General features: G+C 40.3%; 1 protein-coding gene across 7 annotated transcripts in view; it reads right to left on the bottom strand.

Annotated features, from left to right (window-relative positions):
• The window catches only part of syt1a (synaptotagmin Ia), a 143,056-nt gene that overhangs the window by 34,296 nt on the left and 83,944 nt on the right, over positions 1-24,816 (bottom strand). For all 7 annotated transcript variants that reach the window (XM_063905023.1, XM_063905025.1, XM_063905027.1 and 4 more), the window contains one exon: positions 3,339-3,524. In XM_063905023.1, coding sequence (XP_063761093.1) covers positions 3,339-3,495 — 157 coding nt within the window. In that variant the 5' untranslated portion in view covers positions 3,496-3,524. The remainder of the gene's footprint in view (positions 1-3,338; positions 3,525-24,816) is intronic.

Below are 24,816 nucleotides of genomic sequence, written 5' to 3'. Positions count from 1 at the left end.
ATGACATTTAAGCAGCAACTTCGGGGAATGCACTGTTGGGAGATAATTAGATTAGATAGTCCTTATTGTTCCTACGTTGTGAAGTTGTTTTGTTACAGCGACCTAAATCCAGCACATCTGTGGCACCTTATTTTACAAGAGCGTTTCATTCTAAATGTATGATATTATGTGTGATATGTATGAGTTTTTAGCCACAAGAAATGGAAATGTCTCAACAATTATTAAATGAATTTCCCAAAAAGAATTGTAGAGACATTTATGATCTCCAGAGGATAAATCCTATTGAGTATGGTGATCCTAAATTTAGCTAGCTCCAAAATAAGCATAAAACTAACATTTGAGCTTTCTTTAAGGATGGCTGTTACCCAATAGCCAGACATCATTTAAGCCTTCAAAGCCCTGTGTTACAAAAAAAGAAGGCTAAACGTCTGCTCATATTTTGCTATGGATGGAAAGTGATGGCAAATTGCAGAAAAGGTAATCATGTTTATAAAAGCACCAGCTCATCATATATATCTGACTTTTAAATTTGCTGATGATTCTGAAATGCTGAAGATAGGCGACCTGTGACTGCACTTGGAGGGAAGGGGCTGCTGGTTGATCAGACCGCAAATGGTGTCTCCTTGCAGGCAAAACTTTTGCAAAGCGAGGGCAGAGAGTCGACGACCAGGCGTGTCGCCAGAGCAGCAGGCAGGCAAAGACGAGTGCTGATCCTCCACCCTAATCCTCTTTAATAAACTCTGCTGTCTGCTGACTGTGAGCCGCCACAAAGTCAAACAAGTTGTGACACATTCAGGCTCTGATGGATATTTCTGTATTTTACATTTGCATCATGTTACACTCCAAAGGTTTTTTGGTAAACCCAATTTTTGTATTCTTGTATGACACTCCTTTTAGTCAGCAATAAGACAATTTCCTTCAGTCCCCAAAAAGGTTTTGTAATAAAATCTAGTCCAAGAGTGCAGAAAATAAAGCTTTCTTGTACATGTCATTTTGTGGGACACAGCAAAAAAAAGACACAAAGATTCAGTCTTATAAACAAAAAGGGAATTAGAAATCTAATGGATTGAGAAAAATTTTACTTTTTACAATGCAAGCTTCAAGTTCTCTTATCTGAAATTATGCATAATATGACCACCAGAGGGGAAACATGATTCTAATGTTATCTTCTGCAGCTTTTAAAATGTTTCATTGCCGTTGGCTGCCTCAGACCACAAAGCCCCTGAAAAAAGAAACTCCAATATTTATTTTCCTTAAATGTCAATGCTTGTCTGTGTTATTTGCAGTAATGGCTGGTAGAGCCAGCAGTCATGGATCAAACAGCTTCCGTGTTCAGAGGTTAAGTGTTATCGGGAAGTAAAGCCTTGGGTGTTTAGAAAACTTACTAACAAATTCAATACGCTGGTTTCCTCAGAGGCAAGCTTTCCGCTCAAAGAGAAGAAACTAAATGGTTTAGTGTGATTACATAGTCTAACCAAGGTGTGTGTGTGTGTGTGCTCGTGTTTATCATTCACAAATTGATTAGACAACTTGCAGAAGGAATGATTGTTTTCGGCAACACAATCATGTTCAAATGATTATGTATTGAATCTGGTTCCCATAGTAAGTGCATTTTAACATTTTCTGCCCTAGCTATTTTATCTAGTGATGATTTGCTGCTTAACAACTTTCTTATTTGAATATAATACGTTTTGTACTTATGATGGCTTTCTTTCATTACATTTGATAGACTGAATGAACAGATGAATTGAGAAATGCTTAACAGAATAGTGGATAATTGATATTTGCAGACTTGCAGCTCATCAAAAAGGATATTTAGCCCCTACCAAAAAACTATTTTCATGAGTAAACCTCACCAAACTTTATCTTTGCGACTGTTTATAGCAAAAAAATGAAAGAAGGCAGACAGGAAGACTGAGATAAAGTCTGCTGGTGTTCTGACGGGGGCCGAGGCTATATCCCCAGCTCAGAGATATGTCCTGCAGATCCTGATGGACAGAAATTCAGCAAAAACTTAGTCCAGTCAGGAGCCTTTTGCGTCCAGCCTCAAAGCCTGCAGGGCTTAAACTGGGTTATAAGCCCTGCAGAAAAAACCCTCTGCAGGAGCATTGGCTGAGCATGCAGCGTCTCCTCTTGCATATTCCTTGTTAAATCTGCTGCCTGACTTTCTCCAGACAGTATCGATATTCCACAGAGTCAACAAGACTTTGGGTATTCATTATTAACTTGGCAGCACTGGGGAGCAAAGACTGCTTTTGATCGAGTGAATGAGGTGAGAAAACAGCAATTTAGGAGCCTGTGTAACAAACAGACATTCATTGGGGAGCTCTCGGATGACTTTTCAGCCTGGGGTACACAAAAGAAGACCGAACTGTGTTTTTCTTCTCCAGATGTCAAAAGTTGAGATGATTTGAAAAGGTTTTCAGGCCTTGCAAGATAGGGTGGGAATATCATATCACATCACACATCTGTAATAGAGAGGTAAAGGAAACCTTAGTAGTCCTGTATCTGAATCACAACACCATACATTGTTGATCTTTTTTATTCAGCTTTCAATTTCCAGTTATAAAAGCACATGAGCATTTGGATATATTTATGTTTGGATTTCTGCTGAACGCTGATAGTGTTGGCTCTTCAGGCAGTGCTCTATCCTAAATGATAACCATATACTAAGGGCTGTTAAAATTATTTATGCGAAAACATAGAGTTGTGGAAGTATATGGATGAAAGATTACGATGTGGAAATGAGTAGACAACTGAGAACTAATCACTAACAGCAATTAATTAAGCCAGTTATGGATCATTTCAAACACTTGAACCATTGTTGCCAGATGTGTATTCAACACTTCAAGTAAGAAAATAAGTCTTTCAAGATGTATTTTGTTGACTCTTGCTCACCTGATTCAACTGTCTTTTTTCAATATTCAAGGGTTTTATGTTGTCTTGTGTGTCATCAACCAAAGTTCTTTAGCAGATTAATCATTTTTGAGTCACGGTCAGAGTAAAATCACACTGAGTGTATTGAGTGGTTTGAATCGGAGGGAGTGTAATTATAGATTATATTATATCACATGTTGTTGCAAGGCAACTGAGAAAACAACTTCATTGACAGGTGTAAACCCTGCAAAATAGTTTATATTATACAATTATTTAATAGAAATGTTTGAAATATTCAGTGCAGTAATGTACTGTTGACAGTCAAACTGACAAAGGTCTACCTGGGTAATTGTAGTAGTTTTCATTCATACTTAAGCTAAACAACTAAATCCATGATTAAAGAAGTTGATGCTTAACTTTTTCCACATCACATTTATACTGGAGAAAGTGGACATACTTACATGGGATTTTGTTCAGCTCATTCATGAACTTGTCCTTCAGCTTGGAGAAGTCCTTCTCTCCGTTGCCTGGGCCGGCCATGTTGGTCATGTTGGCTATGGAGGCGGTGGTGGAGTCGGGCGCCGCCGCCGCCAGTGCTTCCCTCCGACTCTCGCTCATGGTGGCGGTGCTGGGCAGCCAGGCAGATACTGAACAGAGGAATGAGGAGAAACAGAGTGGCTTAGATTTATTTTCCTTGCCGCTGTGACAGATGCATGTCAGAGGCAAGAGCGTGTGAGCAGCTGCTGGCTCAGGCTGGGTAAACATCAGCTGGGGTCCAGAATGAATTGGCCAGCACGCTGAATTCAGAACAAAGCTAATCACTCATTGCTTAAACTCCAGATTAGCATCACAGAGCAAAGATAGAATGATAAAATGATTATTTATTACTGTCGTACAACACAGGCAGTAAACCCTGGCACTGCTGCTGGCTTAATTGAAAATGGGGGCTTGGGGAAGTCAGTACAGTAAATAATGTTTAAAGGAAAGGAAGATTACTTCTTATCACACCCTGCTCTCTGCACACAGCAGGTGTATTTACTTTACATTCAGGTGTTTCTGTGAGGAGGGAAGAGGAAACCATGTATCGGTAATGTTAACCGGTGCTGTATGTGTGTGTGTGTGTGTGTGTGTGTGTGCTGTTTATGTGGATACAGTCATGTTTATTACTGATTTGCGCATGTTAATCATCACTTCACAATGAACAATACATTTCCACAGTATGTCCCGGGGGGTCAAAGAAGCACTCAGATTCTGATTATAATGATTGATCATTAAAATGTTCTCAGAGCTGGTAAAGGTGCAGCTAGTTGTAATGACTCTGTATACTGCAGGGTAGCTTGTGAATTTACTCCAGGTGGAACTAAAGTCTGATTTAAGTGTTGATTATGTTTCACATCAATAATCCAAATATGGAAAGTAACTTAAGGTAGTGAATAAATATAGTGGAGTAAAAGTACATGATTTACCTCTGAATTGTAGAAGTAGAATCACAAAGTAGCATTAAATAGAAATACTCAACTAAAGTACAAGCATCCCAACATTGTACTTAAGTACAGTACTTGATTAAATGTATTTAGTTACATCCCACCTCTACTAATGTATTTCCATACTGCCTTAAGGCAACACAAAGGGTATGACAATAAATACTCTATGGCTTGATGGTGTAATGTGAGCCTCAAAACAAACTGATGAGTAAACTTTTTGTATTAAATGTCTAAAAATGATGAAAACTGATCATCATAAAGTATTGATTTCTCTGAGCAGCGGTGCATAATGCAAAGAGGTTTTAATACATTTCATTTAATAATAAAGAAAGAGAACATTTGGACACTTCAGCTTGATAAAGTGAATATTTAGCATTATAGATTGATACAAAAAAACAGAAAAATAGTTGGATCCTCATTTTATTTCATACACTATAAATAGATGTATTATTATTATTATTATGTAATGGAAGTTTTAGCTATGTGTTTAATGCATAAACAGCGTGTTTGAAATTGGGAGGCTGAACAAACATGTTATATGAATACTGTAAATTAAAACTAATGTTATATATGCATTAAAAAAATGTACAATTGAAAAAGTACCAACAACAATCCTGGCAATCAAACTAATTAAATGACTGTTAGTTAACACAGGCATCCTTTACTCCCAGTGTTCTGTATTACTTAGGATCATTCACGCAAGACTGCCGGTTGAAGCTGCAGTACCGTGACAAATGTCCTCTAGACAGGAACTATTTATTGTCCACTGCTTCTGTGCATGTTGTAATTTGGCTGTGTCACTGTAGCAATCTAAGAAGATAATCACATACTAAAGTTGTGGAGTTGTTCCACTAGTGCACAGTGAAGGTGAAATGCCTAACTCCTCTCCTCTGCCACAGCGCCGTACTCATTAAAGTTAAATTTTCCATGAATAATATTGTTTCTTAGAGGGAATTGCGCTGCAGAAAGGTAATTGAAAAATCTAAATGTTTCCCTCAGAAGAGCCTCTAATGATATCCGTTTCTAGGCCTCAAAGAGTCGGTTCATCCTAATATACTCTTTAAAAACATGAAAAAAAGGAACATTTTCAGAGCTGAAATTCAAATTCAACTGTATCGTGGCACTTTCTTCCAGCGTTTCAGTCTCCTGAGTTCATGTAGACAAAGCTGATGGATTATTAGCTTCACAATGATCTTGGGCACTGAGTAGTTGTGTAGAAGCATTATCCTTTGTTTAACTAGCTCTGATTGTAGTTGGTGGGGGGGCAAGATCCGGGAATTCAGTCTGGCAACCAGCAACAACAACGTTTCTGTGAAATCTAGGTTAACTCTGCTACTGTTGAGACTGGTGTCAACAGCAAAGCAGTCAGTGGGTTTTAGAAACAAAAGAAAGTCATTTGTGCCGAATTGATTAGCCATCGAATGCAGTAAATACACTACGTGAATGTATTTCTTTGAAGTAACCTGAGTCATTAACTTGAAGTGGGAGCCAATTTTTCTTTTATAACCCTTTTTATGAATTTTCACCAAGGTGATACTTAAAAATGTGATACTATGTCAAACATTACGCTGCTTTTAATGGTATAATCAAGTGGGTCTTATCCTGTTTAACTTACTGAATGATGGGTTTTCAAGGTTCTGCAGAAATGTCACTTCAGCACACAGCTCCACTCAACTGAAATAATGTGTTGTTTGGGAGAATCAGCATTTTGAAATAAAGTTGAAATCCATTGTGTTGGTGCTCAAACATCTTTTCAGGATAACTGGCTGCTCCTTCCCAACATACTGCGAGAGCTAATCACCGCGCTCTGCAGCTGTGATTTTAACACTCCGCTAACACAACATCTTAGTCTGTTACCGACAGATATTATAGACTTAAACCCAAAGAGAGAAACACCACTGTAACAGTGATTTAACTTTGTGTAAAGAGTGGCAATGAACCTTCTCCTGCCACGAACAAAGCTGCCATTGGTTACCTCGGCCCCTCTCAACCTCCCCCTTTGTTGCTCACACGCCTACGCATGTCCATGTTCACTCAGCCTCCCTTTGGTCACCCTTTGAAACGCTGCAAGGGTAGTGTGGGGGCTGAGCCATTGAGAGACACGCTTGGCAATGATAGAGATACTTCAACACAGGCGAGGACTTTTAGGGAGCACAATGTTGCTCTGCAGAGTGCATGTGGGAGCCATCCTCCAAAGAACAATAATCGATCGTGCCGGGATGGGGGGGCGCACATAGGCTTTCACTCAATAATTCCTAGCGAGCTTATGTCTACCGTGAGGGACAGACATGGTGGTTTAGCGAGCTTGTACAAGGATGTGTAATATAGGAATAATTACCATGCAGAATGCAGCAGGCAGTGGGTGCAAATTGTTATGTAAATGATAACATTTCCAGAGAATTAGAGACCTTTCTGAATGAGACATGCATCTGGATTACAATAGTGCTCGACGCTTTTTCTCTTAAGGATCGTGTACGGCTAATGCTTCTCAATCTCCCGAAAAAAATGTCAAATGGAAAGCGATGGTGTGTGTGGAGGAACACCCATGGAGCCTGCCACGCTTCTCGCACCAGGCATCGCCTCACATCACTGGCGAAAATGAAAAATTGTAATTCAGCTCATATTTGCACCTTAATGACTACTTGCCTCTTCAAGCACAAGATGACAACTTACATATTATCTTCAGTGTCTGCAGCAGCTCACAGCAGGGGGCCCACTCGAAGAGCGAGTATATCAGAGCTTATTTATCTTTAAGGAAAAACCTAACTGCCTTGATGACCTTTTTACCTTTCCAAGAGTAGTCATCAGTATGTAATCATACGGTATATCCACTGCAACACAAATATATATGACACTTTTATGACCTACTTGGACGTCAGCTTTGAATAATGTTTTGGGTTTTTTTGCACAAAATGGCTGTGCTTTTTTCTTACAAGTAGTCTCTACTCTTAATTAAGTGTCAAATTATATCTTTCAGCATTCTGAATTGGTGTAGGGCTGCAAAAGTTAATGGCATTTTTATCATAATTGCAACATGGACTAGGGCAATACTCAAATCGCAGGAAACGCTATATTTTGAACTTGTACCCTACGGACTTAAGAAAACACTTTTCCTTGGTACGAATCATCTTTTAAAAAATCCTGATCATTTTAATATATTTTTCTATAATGATCAGAATGATGGTTCAATAATGATCGATCCCTCCAATTTCGTCATCGCAATATCAGTCAAATTAATCCTGATTTCTTTATTTTCTTCAATTTTTTACAGTTCTTTTCATGCAGCTCTGTGTGGCAATATGCCTATTTTAGAAAATAAATAATAAGTAGTAGACACTACGGTGTCGGCTGATCCAACCCATCACAGTTTTCCCACCTTCACTACGCTGTGGGACAATACACTGCTTCATGCTTCCTCTCCCTTTTTCTTTGCTACGACCATCTCTTTGTAGGTGTGCCGCTCAGGTGCAAAGTCCCAACTCAATTACAGGACCGCCAGATGGCCCAGCGGGTCCCCACCCCGTTGGGGAGGCTGGCACACAGCTCCCTCCTCTCACCTCTTTCCCCCCACCTTTTCTCTGGTGCTTTCTCTCTCTCTCTTCGTATCTAACTAGGTCATCCCCCTGCTTTCTCCTCTATCATTCTTTCATGTTGCTTTTCCCCTTTCCTGGTCTCCTCCACCTATGGATTCTCATCATTTCCTCAGCCTGGTCAGTGTTATTGCCACTTAGGACCATTTCTACAGAGTTTTTATTTTATTTTTTTAATCAAGATGACAGAGTGGTGCAGGAATGAGTCCTTTAACCCTTAAATCAGCTGGTGTTTACCCCATCTGATTCCCCCTTATTGAAGTCTTACACTTCTAAAGGGTTTGATTTGAAGCATGAACAAAGGTCTGTGGTTAATACAAGTTTGGGACATTGTAACATATTTCTACGATATAGAAAATGTGAGTAAATACCCCACTCCTGAATGTCGACAGTTTCTATATAATGCCGAACATTAGCCACCTTTAGCGATGTTGAAGTGAAGTCATGCTATCGGGAAGTAGATGTTTGAAGCTAAAGCTTTTTGTCTGGCTATTGCATTTAGGCTAAAAAACAATAAAACATGCGTTAATATGTAGAGATTATCATGCAGATCAAAATGTGTACATAGACGTGTGTTTACCAAGATCTTATTCTCTGCAATATTCCGAAATCCAATGACAAAGCCCCATTGCTTTTCGTTGAGGGAGCCCTTGTGATGCTAACTCTAGGGTCAGCCTCGAAGAAAACGTCCTCACTGCACCATGTATGGATTGATTGAGCTAAAGCGGAGATTTAAAAGATGTTCCCCCTTTTTCTTGAGCTCAGATTGGGACAGCATGTTGGTATAATGTTGATAGCTCTGCTGCTCACTGGTTTCAGCTTTGGCCAGTTTTTTCAGTGTGCTGGGTGTTATATCTCATGCTGTTTGAGAAAGAAATAAAGCTGCCAAAAATCAGCCCAACCCAGGACTAATGCTGCCCCTTCCGTCATCAAATTCAATACAGATCAGAGCTGAACCGTGCGGTACAGCAAGGGGAGCGTAACACAGACAGCCTTTTGCCAATAAAATGTCCCTCTTGTTATTATATTGGGTTTCATGAGTTAATCACCCCGTAAATTACCAATTAAACCCATTTTATCAAGAATTATCTTCTAATTGTCGGGAAAAAAATGATTTGGCAGTTGTTATATGTCAAATCAATTAACACCAATTGAGTTCATGTATGCACAGGCACCACATGAAAACTGGATGGAGTCAATAAGGAAAGCCTCATTTCATAAATTAAATAAATATATATACATTATATATATTTGTTGATAGTGTCCATACTCAAAAAGCAGGTTAACAAATCACTGGATCATAATCTAAATGAAGACAATTGTTTATGTCAATGAATTCAAAATAATTTTGCTTCAGGAGAGCAGACTTACAGATTAGGGGCAAAGGGGAAAAATCCAAAGCATGGAGAGACTCACAAATGCCTTCGTAGTGCAGAGATCAATAGTCTGTATCAATAGCAGGGTACTGATTAAAGAGTCAGACACAAATGAAGACTCTCCTCTGGACTCTTGTACAGCAACTGAAATGAGTACACATATTTGATTTCCATCCAGAATTAGTCGTTTGTATTTCATTCACAATAAGGAAATGCTAATTAGGTCGTATAACGTGCTTTCTAGCATGTTCAATTGGGTTAAGGTTTATTTACAGATTAAAGAATGCTCCTCAGGAAGACACTTTTCAGATCTGGATGAAATAATAATCACAAAGGACTTGTTTGATCCAAAGGGAGCACTGGAAGTGTAATATCGATAATTGACACAACATTAACTCAAAGCAAATGAAAGCTTCAGTTTGCATGAACAATAGCGTGCTGGAACTGGGGAGATATTAAGAAGGTAAATTAGATTTAAAAAGTAATTCCATGCTTTATATTATCATTTTATTATCCAACAATTACAACTCAAGTAAGAAAAGTGCCCTGCAGGTCTGCCCTTAAAACTATGTGTACAACTATCTTTCATTTGTTTAGCTTATCTGAGGCATACTTTATGTACACTATACAGTATATGTGTATGTTACATGTGTGTGTATACATATGTGTTTCATACATATATATTCATTGAACAACATTTCTGATGAATATTCGTGTGTATGAGGATCACTGGCAGTGAACGTAGGGGATTACTTTAGTTTGTTTGTGTTTTTCATTGTTCTTTTTATCTTCGTACATATAATCAGTAAAAACCATTGTCTCATTTGTATATGAATATATTTTGCTTTCTTTTGTTAATTGACGAAGGATAATGGACATTTGCAGATGGAGTGGTAAGTATTTGGCAAGTGCTTCCCTAATGGTAACCATTCAGTTAAGTGAATAACCAAAGTGAAATCCTAGAACACGACTACTTTGTGCATTTCAACGTAGCTAATGAGTCTGTTGGACCAGCCTAGTAGAAAAAGCATTCACGCATGAAGCCTCCACCTCGGATGAACTATCAGAATTCTCTCCCTCTTTCCTGCCTGTTTACTCTCCATCAGCGGCAGACCTATTGCTACTGTCATTGCTGCATCACAAAGAGAAATATATATTTTATAAAGTCTGCTGGCAGCCAACACACGCCAAATCTTAAACCTGTTAAGCCCAATGAACTGACAGGGACCTCTGAGAAGAAGACTCCAACTCCCGTTAAAATGATGAATGCAGTGGAAATCCTGACAGTGTTGCTAAACTTTAGTAAAGTGCATGAGGAGGACAGGAGTTAGTGAACTGGCAAATTAATTACTGGCTGTCATCACCATCTGCTGGAAACTCATTTGCGAGAGGATTTCCAGACATTGTGGTCCACCATAAGTACACAAAAGGGGGGAGGCTTTTATGAATATAATAATAAGTCACGTAAAAGATTGTTAGTTGAGCTGGCTGCAGAGATAAAAGGAGGCAGAGGAGGCCCCGGGGCCACCTTCCCTTGTCCAGTGCAGCCTCTTTACTCACCTGGAGCCAATCTCAGGGGGTAATGGAACTGGAAAAAGTTATTAACCCCGCTTTGCAGCAAGGGCATGACAGCTCTATTAAGCCAGTGCACAAAGATTCCCTCATTTTCAATTACTGCTTCCAAAGCATGGGGGAAAGTTAGAAAAAGAAGCCGGGTTGAGGGACTCAGGGGCCCCAGATCTCAGTGGCTCTTATCATCTACTCTTGTTCTTTGTACAGAGGAGGTCTGACACACCGCCGAGGAGTTGGTGGATATGTTCGGTCTGTTTATATGACAAACATCGCACACCCACTGGAAAATGAGTCTGTTAGCCCAGGGCTGAATGAGAGACTGTGGAGAAGAGAGGAGGGTAGAGTAGAGTTCATACTTTTGGATGCTGAATCTGGCAATAAATCATGTTTCTATGATTTAAATCAATTGAGAAACTAGGGCTGCACAATTTAACAGAAATGTTATTGAAGTCGCAATTTATAGTGTAATTTTTTTATTGTATTCAAACTGTATCTTTTTACTTAATATTCACTTATTAGTTTATTTATTATTAATGTTCTTCATTAATGTTCGTCATGTGTTTGTTGTTCATTCATGTTTTGAGCTGCCAGGTGTAATTGCCCTCAGGGGAATGAATAATCCTATTTTTTAATGATGGGTAAAAAGAAACATAGTGGTGGCGCTTTTCCAATTATTTCATGGGATAAAAAGTGTTTCCATTTTGTGAACATTCCTTTCCAAACCATTGCTACACCTCCACATTCCAATCTAGCGTTACATGTCATTTAATCACACATTTATTGATTTTCTATCAAAAAAGCAAAGCCTGCAGCAAAGAAGAGAACATTTTACCGACTGAACTATTTTTCTCTAAGCATTTAGCTTTGTTTAGCCTTCAAATCCCCATTACTTACAATCTACTGGGGATGTGTGTGACTCAACTGTATGTCCACAACCTGCCTTGTTTCACTGGTTACCTGGCTCTCTTTTTATTTTTTTCCATTAGGGATACAGGATCTTAGAAAACCCACCTCCTACATTTAGCGATTGTTAGCCCTGGTTGCGTGCTTAGTTTGCAGCGAGGCTGGAGGGGGCAGCGTGGAGGGGGTCGAGGGTCGGGGCTAATATAGCAGCGCCTGGGGAGTCCTGTCTGTTGGAATCAGTCTGATGTAGGAGGCGAGGCCAGAGGCGATGCTGCGACTACTGGTAGGTGAGTCATACCCATAAAGGGAGGCTATTTACTCAACCACTTTCTGCCTCCAGGGTCAGCCTTTAGGGAAATCTGCCCAGCAACCGCCGGCTCTGTGACAGAAAGTGAGGGACGGGTTTCACCGGTCAAGGTCTGACCCTCAGACTACAGCAATAAACTCCAAAGGTTTTAGAGAGTACTACATTCTGCTTATAATCTCTCCTTTCTATATCGGTTCATCTATTTGTGATAAGAAAGAAATTTGTTTTGAGTACCGTTGCACACGAACAACATCTCTTTGATCTTATTTAGCTTCTTCTGCTTTCTGCCCACTCTTTCACGCCTGCCTCTGCAGAACCTGCCCCCCCCGCGGGGCACTGCCACAGATATTAACACTGATACGCTTTATCAAGGCAAATAATCAGGAGGGGAATTATTCTGGGACTCATACAAAAGCCAGCAACTCATTTCAGAATACTAAAGGTCATTAGTGTTAAGTAATGCTTAAGCGATTTCATATCTCTTACTATATGAATGTATTTAAATGTATAAACGTTATAGTTTATATTTCAAAGATAGATTCACATTGACGTGCAGAGCTGTCTGCCTATAACTGATAAGAGTTAAGACTCAGGTATGCAAGGTCGAGGAGATACCGATTTTTATGACTAGGATTTGTGGAGCCATCGGAATGACTCATTTCGAGATAAAGATGTTTATTGCTGACCCTGTTAAGGATAAATGGGGACGGAAAATGGCTACTTCAGTATGGATGGTGCCTTCCAATGCGACTGCGTGATTGTATTTGCTTGTACAGAATATTTTCAGTTCGTCCTTGGCCAAGCCTTTTAATTGAACTACTCAGCATCATAGGTCATCAAAGTATGTAAATACTCTCAATGTATTCCACATATGTATGTATTTCACATCCTCAAATCTTTATTGTTGTTATTGTAAATATTCTTCTCTCTTTTTGCACTATTTTATTATCTTATTTGCACCATGTATGTTGAGTTGCTGGAGGAGCACGCGACATAAGATTTTCATTGCCAACATATACGTTGTACAGTGGGGCAAAAAAGTATTTAGTCAGCCACCAATTGTGCAAGTTCTCCCATTTAAAAAGATGAGAGAGGCCTGTATTTTTATCATAGGTACACTTCAAATATGAGAGACAGAATGAGAAAAAAAAATCCAGAAAATCACATTGTAGGATTTTTAAAGAATTTATTTTCAAATGATTGTGGAAAATAAGTATTTGGTCAATAACAAAAGTTCATCTCAATACTTTGTTATATACCCTTTGTTGGCAATGACAGAGGTCAAACGTTTTCTGTAAGTCTTCACAAGGTTTTCACACACTGTTGCTGGTATTTTGGCCCATTCCTCCATGCAGATCTCCTCTAAAGCAGTGATGTTTTGGGGCTGTCGCTGGGCAACACGGACTTTCAACTCCCTCCAAAGATTTTCTATGGGGTTGAGATCTGGAGACTGGCTAGGCCACTCCAGGACCTTGAAATGCTTCTTACGAAGCCACTCCTTCGTTGCCCTGGCGGTGTGTTTGGGATCATTGTCATGCTGAAAGACCCAGCCACGCTTCATCTTCAGTGCCCTTGCTGATGGAAGGAGGTTTTCACTCAAAATCTCACGATACATGGCCCCATTCATTCTTTCCTTTACACGGATCAGTCGTCCTGGTCCCTTCGCAGAAAAACAGCCCCAAAGCATGATGTTTCCACCCCCATGCTTCACAGTAGGTATGGTGTTCTTTGGATGCAACTCTGCATTCTTTCTCCTCCAAACACGACGAGTTGAGTTTTTACCAAAAAGTTCTATTTTGGTTTCATCTGACCATATGACATTCTCCCAATCCTCTTCTGGATCATCCAAATGCCCTCTAGCAAACTTCAGACGGGCCTGGACATGTACTGGCTTAAGCAGGGGGACACGTCTGGAACTGCAGGATTTAAGTCCCTGGCGGTGTAGTGTGTTACTGATGGTAGCCTCTGTTACTTTGGTCCCAGCTCTCTGCAGGTCATTCACTAGGTCCCCCCGTGTGGTTCTGGGATTTTTGCTCACCGTTCTTGTGATCATTTTGACCCCACGGGGTGAGATCTTGCGTGGATCCCCAGATCGAGGGAGATTAGCAGTGGTCTTGTATGTCTTCCATTTTCTAATAATTGCTCCCACAGTTGATTTCTTCACACCAAGCTGCTTACCTATTGCAGATTCAGTTTTCCCAGCCTGGTGCAGGTCTACAATTTTGTCTCTGGTCTCCTTTGACAGCTCTTTGGTCTTGGCCATAGTGGAGTTTGGAGTATGACTGTTTGAGGTTGTGGACAGGTGTCTTTTATACTGATAACGAGTTCAAAAAGGTGCCATTAATACAGGTAACGAGTGGAGGACAGAGGAGCCTCTTAAAGAAGAAGTTACAGGTCTGTGAGAGCCAGAAATCTTGCTTGTTTGTAGGTGACCAAATACTTATTTTACCGAGGAATTTACCAATTAATTCATTAAAAATCCTACAATGTGATTTCCTGGATTTTTTTCTCATTTTGTCTCTCATAGTTGAAGTGTACCTATGATGAAAATTACAGGCCTCTCTCATCTTTTTAAATGGGAGAACTTGCACAATTGGTGGCTGACTAAATGCTTTTTTGCCCCACTGTATATGCTGTGCATAATGAAACCTTGAAACCTTGAAACCTTGAAATCAGATCCAGTTTCTCACAATTCATCGTTGTTTCCAGTCAATGCTCTGAAAATAATCTTGCACCTCACAAATTACCCCCCACATATCAAATAAAGACTTTCTGTAAATGTTGGTAGATCAGGGAAAAGTCCATGAATACGAAGCGGCGTATTTTGTTTCCTGTTCCTTGTTAGTTGTTTCCTCGGTTACGGTTGACGTAGCAGATGGAGCCACTGCACGTCCCTACTTGTTGACTTAGCCCTTTTTCATTGTCTACGGAGTCCATGTCAAAAGACACGTCCCCAGTGCTCTTCATGTTCTCAAACAGACGGCCCTTCAAGTGCTCTTTCCAGACACTTGGCAGCTGACCTTTTAATTCTGAGTGTGTGCATTTTACTGATGATGTTGCCTTGAATTGGTGCAAAGAAGAAATGGTTAAGCCACCGGTGAATAAGTACATGGAAAAGAGATGTCTCATCTGATTCATCACTGGAGAAAGTGATTCAAAATACATGTCATTTGGTGTTGGGAACAATTATGAATGAAGACACGGGCGCATTCTAAGACTTTGATGCTGCATACCTCACTACATTAGGAGAAGACATCAGGACTTTAAGCATAGTTGGAAAAATTGATGTCCATTTTTCTATTGGAGATATTATCATTTGTTTTACGAGGTACTTTGTTTCTTAAGGACTGGTAACCAAAAGTATCATAGATAAGAGAGGAATGGCAGGTTTTCTAACTATGCGGGTAACAAATATAAAAGAATAAGTGCCCAAATTTGGTAAATGCACAAAGTTGTGATTGCTGCTGCTCTTTTTGTATGTGTGTTTTTGTTCTGTGGCTTTCGATGTGTTATGACTAAGTTGAGATTCTTGTACTGTATCATCTTATGACTGTTAAAACCAAAAATATTATTAATGGAAAAGGTGATCCAAAATGCAAAAAGGAAGCATTATTTAAAGTTTAGTAGTAGTATCTCATCCAACATTTGCCCATAGTCTGATAAAACGTTTCCTGCAGTAGCCAAAAAACACATTTGAACTTTTACTGCCATTTTCAGGAATACATCTAACATATGTAGTCCTTATCTGATTTCCTACTTAAAAGTGGAATGAAGTGAGCTTCAAGTGTATATGCTGAGAGGCTAAACTACACGTTGTAAGAACATGTTCCCGTTTGGCTGATATTTGAGGTCACCAAACATCAGCATTCTGAATCGGAGTGATGGAATAAATCAGCTGGTCGAGATATTCTTCACCACAAACACCTATTTCCTGACTCTAATTGACACTTGCAACAAATTGCTGGTTTGATTCACACGCACGCAAACACATACACCACACACACACACACACACGCACACACACACACACGTGCACACACACACACACACACACACACACACACACACACACACACACACACACAAAGCTAACAGGTTGCTAAGCCCATAAAGGTGTCAGAGAGTGATTCAAGAGTGTGATTAGAAGGTGACAAATAATTCAGCTTCGGAAATAACAATCCAAGTGTCACCAATCTGCCATTTTTAAGCAGATGTGAATAGATCATGTCGGAACAATGGGGGAGAAGGAGATGATTAGGATGATTACGCTTTATATGCTAGCTTTCGCATTGGCGTTCGGACTTACACCCATAATTCATGAATCTCCTCATGGTGGCTGCTTCCTCGCACACTTTGATGTTTTCCCTTTCTCCTTGTCCATCCATTAGAGAGCATTTCCCCCATTGGGTATCCTTTCATACGCCTACAGGCTCTCCAATAGCTAATGGATGGAAATGGAGGATTTGTGTCCACTCTTTATCATCACACGTGCACACAGCACAGCACCCAGTAAAATGTAGTTCAAAACCATCCTCGTAATAGGAGCAGTGGGCAGCTTTTATAAAAACAAATAGAGGCTGGAATGGTACTTTGGGGACCATTCAGGGACTTGGGACGGATCTACTATTGCCTCAATGTCCAACTACCTTAATAATTGTCACAAAATAAAACTAAGCTGTGTTCTTTTCTATCAGCAGTACAAAATGGCAACAAAGGTACCTGATAATATCCAGTGAGAGGTATTTGACCTTTGAAAGAGGCAGCAAAATAAAAGATGCCATCATTTTCCATCTCTGAACCCAAGTGAGCTGTCAGATTGGATCTTGCTGACACTATCATTTAACACAACGTGCGTCCCTCAATCATTCTCCACAGTGCCATGGTGGCCTGAAGAGTGGGACTGAACTCATCGGCAGTGGTGGCAGTTTGATAGATAACATTGTGAAGGTGACATTGAAATAAAAAGGCATTGTGACTGACCACCTTTTAGCTTATCGTTTGCCATCACAGACGCTGCATTAGCATGAGTTTGGGTTTTGTCACTCGGGAGAAACTCTGTCATTTACATGGAGCTTTTATCGCCGTGACCCCAGGTTGTGAAGAGCTCCAGTGGTACAGAAAGACGGAGCAGGAAGGGAAAAGAGCCAATAGACAGATGTGTCTGTATATTTCATTCTCTGATATATCATCAACTTCATAGCTAAGACGTGGGCTATGGCATATTTGTTAAAATTGATACCATCAAAGACATTTCTATTCCTGCAAGCATCAAGTCTGTAGAATGGGACTCGATGCAGGCATATCAAGAAAGCCCACGGAATTGAGTTGAAATTGCTCTTGAATAATACAGTCTGCAGCCATGAAAGTGCGACATAGAGATGGAGCACTAAGATGGCTGTCTGCCGATATACAGAGGGTGACAATTGGACAATATGATCACTGCCTGCATGCTTTCAGAGGTGTACAGTTGATCCATGTTTTTCTCTAAGTAGACAGGACAAAACACTGGTTGGCAGCATCCAATTACTATGTTCAACTGGTTCTTGTTTGGTGTATATAAAAACTTTGTGATGTCTTTAAATTGCTTAAACCAAACAAATTGATGGCGGTATAATACATATGAAACCAGCATTTAAGAAGGTCAAACAGCTGGAAAGCTTGGATATCTGCTTTAGAAACAACTTTAAAGTATTATAAATTGAGTACTAGAATGGCTGTTGTTAATTGCCTAATTCTTTCAAGCCTTTTCTTTGAGCTTTCTATTTCCTCTTATGCAGACATAAGGATGCAACGCTTCCAACAACTAACCTCTAACCCCTACAACCCAACCATTACTAGTGTTGACACTTGGAGACATAATTATCATGATCCCAGTCTAAGCAGGCACAAGACTCCAACCCAAACATCTGGTATGGTAGTTCCTTCAGGAAACAGCCCACATGGTAATTATCTCTGCTGGCTGAGGCCGAGCCGTCCGTACTGCCCATGTCCTTTCAACGCTCCACTGACTTCTGATCTGCATGGTCCTGTGATTAAAGTAAATGAGGTCTGTGGGGTCTGTTTCTATTTAAATCTAGTTTTAGTAATCATTGATTATCAGGGTGTGTTTTTAAATATAATATGACCCCCAAATACGTTATTTTTTTTCCTTATGTGGAGCTGTCCTTGGTGCTGAAGAGGCTGCAGAGAGGCTTCTCCGGTGAGGAAAATGATTTCAGCTGGAGGAAAACATTCTGAACGTAACCAAATGACCATTCCATTTTTCTTTGTTGTCTGGGTAACTTAACACTTCAAGCAGTTTAATGTAAAAGGGTTAGGAAACAGCTTTTTGATGTTTTGAAATAACCGAGCATTATTGTGCACATTTGCTAAGTTTATTCATGATTTCTGTCCTTCCTATTGTAGAGATAAGACACTCTTTATACTTAACAAAGACAAGCATGTATGCAAATTGACAAAATAGTTGCAGAAGGACTCATTTATGATGACTGTTGAATGATTTATACATAAAATAATATTCTGCGCAATTTGATATATTTACTGGGCTATAACAAAATGTTGAGAAGTAGAAAATTAGCAATTTTAAGGATAAACCATGACTTGTCAGGGTATTCTTAGACACAACAAGCATAAACATGAACAAACAACAACAACAACAACCAATGAGCCCACATTATAAGAAGGGTGGAAAACAGTATAGATATTTCAGTTAGATCAACTCCTCTCCTTCCAAGAATGTTTCAGCAGCCATTTTGTACAAAGTTGTGACATTGTTTGGCTCAGTTACACAACACTTGAGATTAATCCTGCCTCCAGAGAAACCCTGCCACAGAATTTGGAAGTAAGTAAACTCTGATCTGCGTAACTTTGCAGAGAACTGCATCTGACACACCACCCTGTCACAGTGGATCAGGCCCCGGCCCAGAACCCCAAACACATCCAATTTCACTTCACGTCTCAATCCAAAGCAGGCTTTTGAATTCTCCGCCTCCCCCCATCAGTGTAAACCTCTCTGTCATGGCTTCTCATGAGTCCCTAAATTTACCTTTCCCACATCTACAGCTACTCCATCAACACCTTTCTCTAAACAAAGAACAAGCATGAACACATGGATTCAAATCACTTATTTGCTCATTGAGATGCAGCACAGAACCTTTCACAGATGACTAACGTGATGAGAAGCTTAACAGATGCTGCAAACACTTAAGCCTTTTGTCCACACTTTTAAATCCCGAGCAGAACTACCAACCACTCTATAAAGTCACCGTGGTGAGGATTAATGGAGCAATAAGTAAAAGTGCTTACTGTTCAGAGCAGTTTTAGGGGGAAATTTGGTAAACACTGACGCACATCAATTGTACGTGGGGAACTTTTAAAACTTTACACTTTGAAGCAGAAATTTACCCATTCCTATTTCAAAACCGTATCTTCCTCACCACGTCAAAACGCATATCATGGTTACTTTGTTCCATACAATGAAAGACTGATACAGAACTAAATTGTCTTCAAGTGTTTCTGTTGGAGTTCAGCTCTACTAAGCGTGGTAGACGCAGTAGAGAGAGTGTTTAATGCAGTTTAAAGAGACTCAAGCTGAAGATGAGATCATGAAGGTGCGTCTGCAGTGACGTCTCTTAAATCAGGAGTAGAAGTGTAATTCCTATCGATCAGAGTCTGATTTAACAGCTCACTGACGGGGGTGTTTTGGTGGAGAATCGAGTGCCCCCTGAGGGAGATAAACAGGGCTGCAGACACAGAGTGACAGTGCTGCCGCACTATAATGGAACAGGGAGGAAAGAGGAAGCCGGAGGAAGAATAAAGAGCTGCCTTTTTCTCTGCTCTGTGTTGCTGGTCAGGTCAGATCACACAGGGCTGACTCTGGACTTGTACTGAGCCTGAAGGGAACTGGCTCGGTGGGAGAGACATGCCTCTGAGAGCAATTAGGGGGCCAATTACTTTCTTCTTATGGAGGACGGCATGTCAGGGCTTGCCAGCTTCAGTGCGCGATTCTTCCTGACAGCCGTCCTCAGCAACAACCTATACTGACGCTTTCCATTTTCCCGACTCTGGTAAAAGCGCTGCGGCTGGAAAAACTCTAAACAACAACACAAAGAGGAAGTCTAGCGGGAATGCAAATCCACCACTATCAACGCTTGTTTGGCAGTTCCATATGAAGCACCGAATAGATCTATAATGAGGAAATGAAGCGTAAGCAAAAGCAGTCAATTGTCTTTAGCTGTTTACCACCCTGTCAGTTTTGGCCTGATTTTTCTAAACGTCTTATTAAAATCAGGATACTTGAACATTTAAATTTAATTAACTAAGCATGGGTGCTATTTGATAATACAAATTATGAGACGTGACAATGTGAGGCAGGATGTGCTGCTGTGATAATTCTTATTTTTGGTAAACAGCAGGAGATTTGGGAGGTGGAGCTGGATTGGAGGGATATTTTCCCAGTGAGACGTCTCAGCAGAGAGCCAGTTTGGCACGAGCTTAATACCAGTCAGCCTCCACTGGGCACCGGCAAACAGTTGTGTCATTCAATTGGGGCCCAATCCGATCAGACAGAGAAGAGGCCGGCACACCGCCGCCACACGGAGCCAAACTCAAAGGCCCAGTGGAGGTCAAAGCACACAGAAGCACGCTGCCCAAATCCTCACTGCTGCTTCCCCACTGACAGGACTTGTGTGGTGACAGCACTAGGCTGCAAAGAAGCAATTTTGCACACGCATTTCTACACATGCAAGGTCTTAAAATTAATTTTCAGACATTTCAGTACATTCTGAAATCATTAAAGAAAGACACTGAGGCATTCTTAATTATCACATAGTTGTATAAGTCCCCAGCGTCTATTTTGATGTCCCCGGGGTCTTTTCTTAACTAGAAAAAAAACGCTCTTCTTATTAAACACCCTCATCTTAAGATAAACCACACAGCAGTTTATTAACACTGCATTCAATAAACAATTGCTGACTCTAACTTTAATTAAACAAGCCAGGCTATCATTTCTTCATTCCGTTTCTGTTTTCAGGCAGTGTTTTTATTTTTTACATGTCCTTGTTGTAATCTGACAGTGTGTATTTTCATGTTAGCAATGTACGGTCTAACATGTCTCTCCCGAAATAAGGTGTCTCAAGAGAGTCCTTAGTTAAAAGAGGATCAAATGAATGAACACATTCTCACTGATAATACCGACACTGCTGCTCCTTCACAGCTCCTACCTGCTGCACACCAACTCAACCTGCTGTAGTCTCTTTTATTTTTTACCAGCCAATGGTATCTCTTGCCTTGTGTATTGATATGTATTTAAGTCAATGTGCTACTGTTTGTTTTTCTCCCTATAGCCCTTAGGATAGGATTATTGTCCTCCATACTGACACTGGCATAGCTGCACCACCAGAAGCAGTAATGTACCTTTTCTTCCTATAACCAATTATGTACAAAAACAGCTCCTATAATATATATTTCTCTGACATAATGAATAATAAATATTCATTAAACTGTGGGTAACAGTGTTTGACAATACTTTGATTTCTTCTAGCAACGAGCATATTTGCAGTAGCTTTCCAACTCGGCACAGACAACAACAATTACGGGAATATAAAGTGCGTTTAAATTGCTGTTATTAATATATATTTCCAGCCTCAGGTTTCTTCAGCATTTTCTTTCTCCAACACTTTTTTATTAACAACACATGCTCTCTGCCCCCCGTCACGCTCTGAATCCCAGCTCTCTTTTGTCCTCCTCCTCTCAGCCTGACGGAGCTTATTAACTCACATCTCGCTGTGATCGGACCTGCCCAGCTCCACCAGGGGGACCCAAATACTCTGAGCTGGGGCCTGTCCTCTCTAGCTAAACCCCCTGTGACCTTGGGAGTGAGGTGCAGCTCACTGGGAACTCAGAACTAACAATATGAGGCGGGGAGGGAGCCGCACACACAAACAGTCCATTATCATCCATAATGCGTCTCATTGCTGTGCCTATCCAGAAACCTAACCATCTCCTTTCATTTTATCCTGCCAGGGAGGGGTGGGGATCTCTCTACAATGGGCCTGTGCAATCTGGCCAAGAGACCGGAGTACATGAATGAAGGGACTGGTTTGCTCCAGGCTGAGCTGAAATTGGTCTATTATGGGGCTCCATTTGAGATCAGTGTAGGAGGGAGTGGCAAGGCCAAGCACTGAGGGTTTTCCCTTTTTTACTTCCTTCTATCTCTTACATTTGTGGTCTGAGCAGTACATGTTACACAACATATTGTGACCTCCAGGCATAAAGTAAAGTTTAGGATCATGATACAGGAGAAGATATTTAATATATTGTGATCCCCTATTTGTTAATAATCAATAAAGTATCATGAAACATCACATTGAAAGTGTATAGATTTTTTCCCACAGCTCTAGTACGAAAGTATGAAAAGTTAAAGCTATTAAATAAAGACACTCTTGTATTCAGCTGTCTGACCTTGTATTATATCGGTCTTGAAATAGCCTCCCAGGATTCATAAAGATTTGTACTTTCTACCTTGTTGGACAATATCTCTTTAATCAGTCTGTCCTCACTCAGTTCAATGACTTAAGTAGAGAATAGGAATGGAGCGAGTATGATTAGCTAAAACTGAATGTATAAAATTGCTGCTGACTGGCCGTGATTATAGAGATGAATCGCCTCTTATGTCGAGCAAAGATTCATTTTATTACTGCACTTTAAGTCTTACAGCTGCTGTATGAAAGCACCGTTCATCAAGCTTGTTCTCCACTTTTTTTACACTCACTGAAGTTCAACAGCGAATCCGCCATAATGCCTAATCAGGGACGTCAAAACAACTTTATCTAATCGCACAAAATGGCATATTTGTTCCCCAGATTTGCCATCTGTGTTTCGCGAGGGGATAAGGCGAAAGACGAGGATTAACATCTGGACGAGAATATAAGAATAAATGCTCTCTTTGAGATTATCTATGAATGAAAAGACTGAAATGATGTAAAGTAAGCCCTGCACAAGCTATATGTGCTGATGCTGAGGGCCATACAATCAGGCAGCATTGTAGTTGAAGTGGGACTCTCTCCTTCATAATCATCAGGCAAATGGAGATGCAGCGTGCAGTATTACTTACTGTGATTTCTTTTCAGGGATCTAAAAAAAAAACCCCAACATGCTATATCATATATTCTGCAGAGTAATCAACTGTGTGAAATATAATTGTTGTTCCCCTGCTCTAGCTCACTTTAAAGCATGAGAAGAAAGAGAAAGATCGAGGTCAGCCCCTCAACTCCAAGTCGTTGTCTGCTGAAATTAAAGTGGCCATTCCCTGCAACGACTGCACGCAGGTAAACAGAATAAATCAACATTACCGGACAGGGACGCTTTAAGGTGGCTCACTGTAGGGAGAGAGAAAGGCTGAGGCTCAGCATTAGTCAGATAAATAGGTGATTTATAGGAGCCATTAATGCTGAGGGGCAGTGCACACATCTCATTACACAAGTTAGATTGTTTATAGTTGGCATATAGAAGCTGTGCCTCCGCTCTTATTAATGAGGTATTCAATCATGTATGGCTGCTTATGATTGATTATGTCTAGCCCTAACCCTTACCCTTCCCCTCAAACTCATGAAAACAATGAATACCTTAAGACGTGAGTTGGAAAGGAAATAGGGACAACTTGCAAAAAGGGCATCATAGCATCATACTATGATTTGGCGTAAGACTTGCTGCCTCAAAATACCCACCCCCATGTTTGATCATGTTTATTGTCTCCAGCCATCTGCAGCTGATAACCCTTGACTGAACAAGCTGTTAGTTATCTTGTGAGGGAGGGCAGAGAAATATCGCTAAGAAATGACTTTCCTGTATGAAGGCACTACTGCGAGCGGGAAGCAAGAGGGTGAGCAAGAGTCAGAAAGCAACTTGAGATATGCTGATTTATTGGAAGAGGTTTGTGAGGCAGCTGTGGTATTAAGGCAGTTGTGATCCGTGACTCACTGCTATAGTACCTTACATTTTGCCTAAAGGAGAGCCAGACAACTTGAGAAAAACAGAAGGAAATGTATGAGTTTGCTACTGATTCTAACCAATCGGATTTTCTCGTGTGAGGAAAAATATACAGAAGCCAGGGGGTCAATATCTAAAAAAAGGAAAACACCAAACAGGCAGTTCTGACACTGTTGCTTCCACTCAGCACTTGCCGAGTGTGTTCATGTGACATTTAAGGGAATTAGATGGTGTTAAGAAAAATGACAACCGCTTTGTCTCTGTTTAAGAGCTTAGCCAAGACATGGAGAACAATTGTGAATAGCTCTCACATGAGCTATGAAAGCATATAGGAGAATCTGAGCTTACTGGTGACATTTGACTGTGACACTAGCCGGGTCTGAAATTGGTGTCAATGACTCGGGGTCATTGTTTCCTTCTGGATTCAGGGAGGTTACGTTCACATACACAGGCTGCTGTTGCTTTGGAAGTGTTGTTGAATAAAAGCTTATATGTCCTGCTTTTCTCTATTTAATACCTCATAAATGGAATATCTTTGGTCTGTGGACTGTGAAAAACACTAGTAATTATTGCGCATTTCCGTTCTTTTTTTTAATAAAATGAAGAATATAAGCAGGAATATCCTCAGCAAATGCTTTGATCTTCAGATGTTATGATCGCTACTACGTTTTATACAAACTGAAATTCCTGTGTAATTGGACTACTCACAACATCCTCCA

This window comes from Eleginops maclovinus, chromosome 17 (assembly GCF_036324505.1).
Source record: "Eleginops maclovinus isolate JMC-PN-2008 ecotype Puerto Natales chromosome 17, JC_Emac_rtc_rv5, whole genome shotgun sequence".
Taxonomy (NCBI): Eukaryota; Metazoa; Chordata; class Actinopteri; order Perciformes; family Eleginopidae; genus Eleginops; species Eleginops maclovinus.
This window is presented reverse-complemented; position numbering and strand designations above follow the sequence as displayed.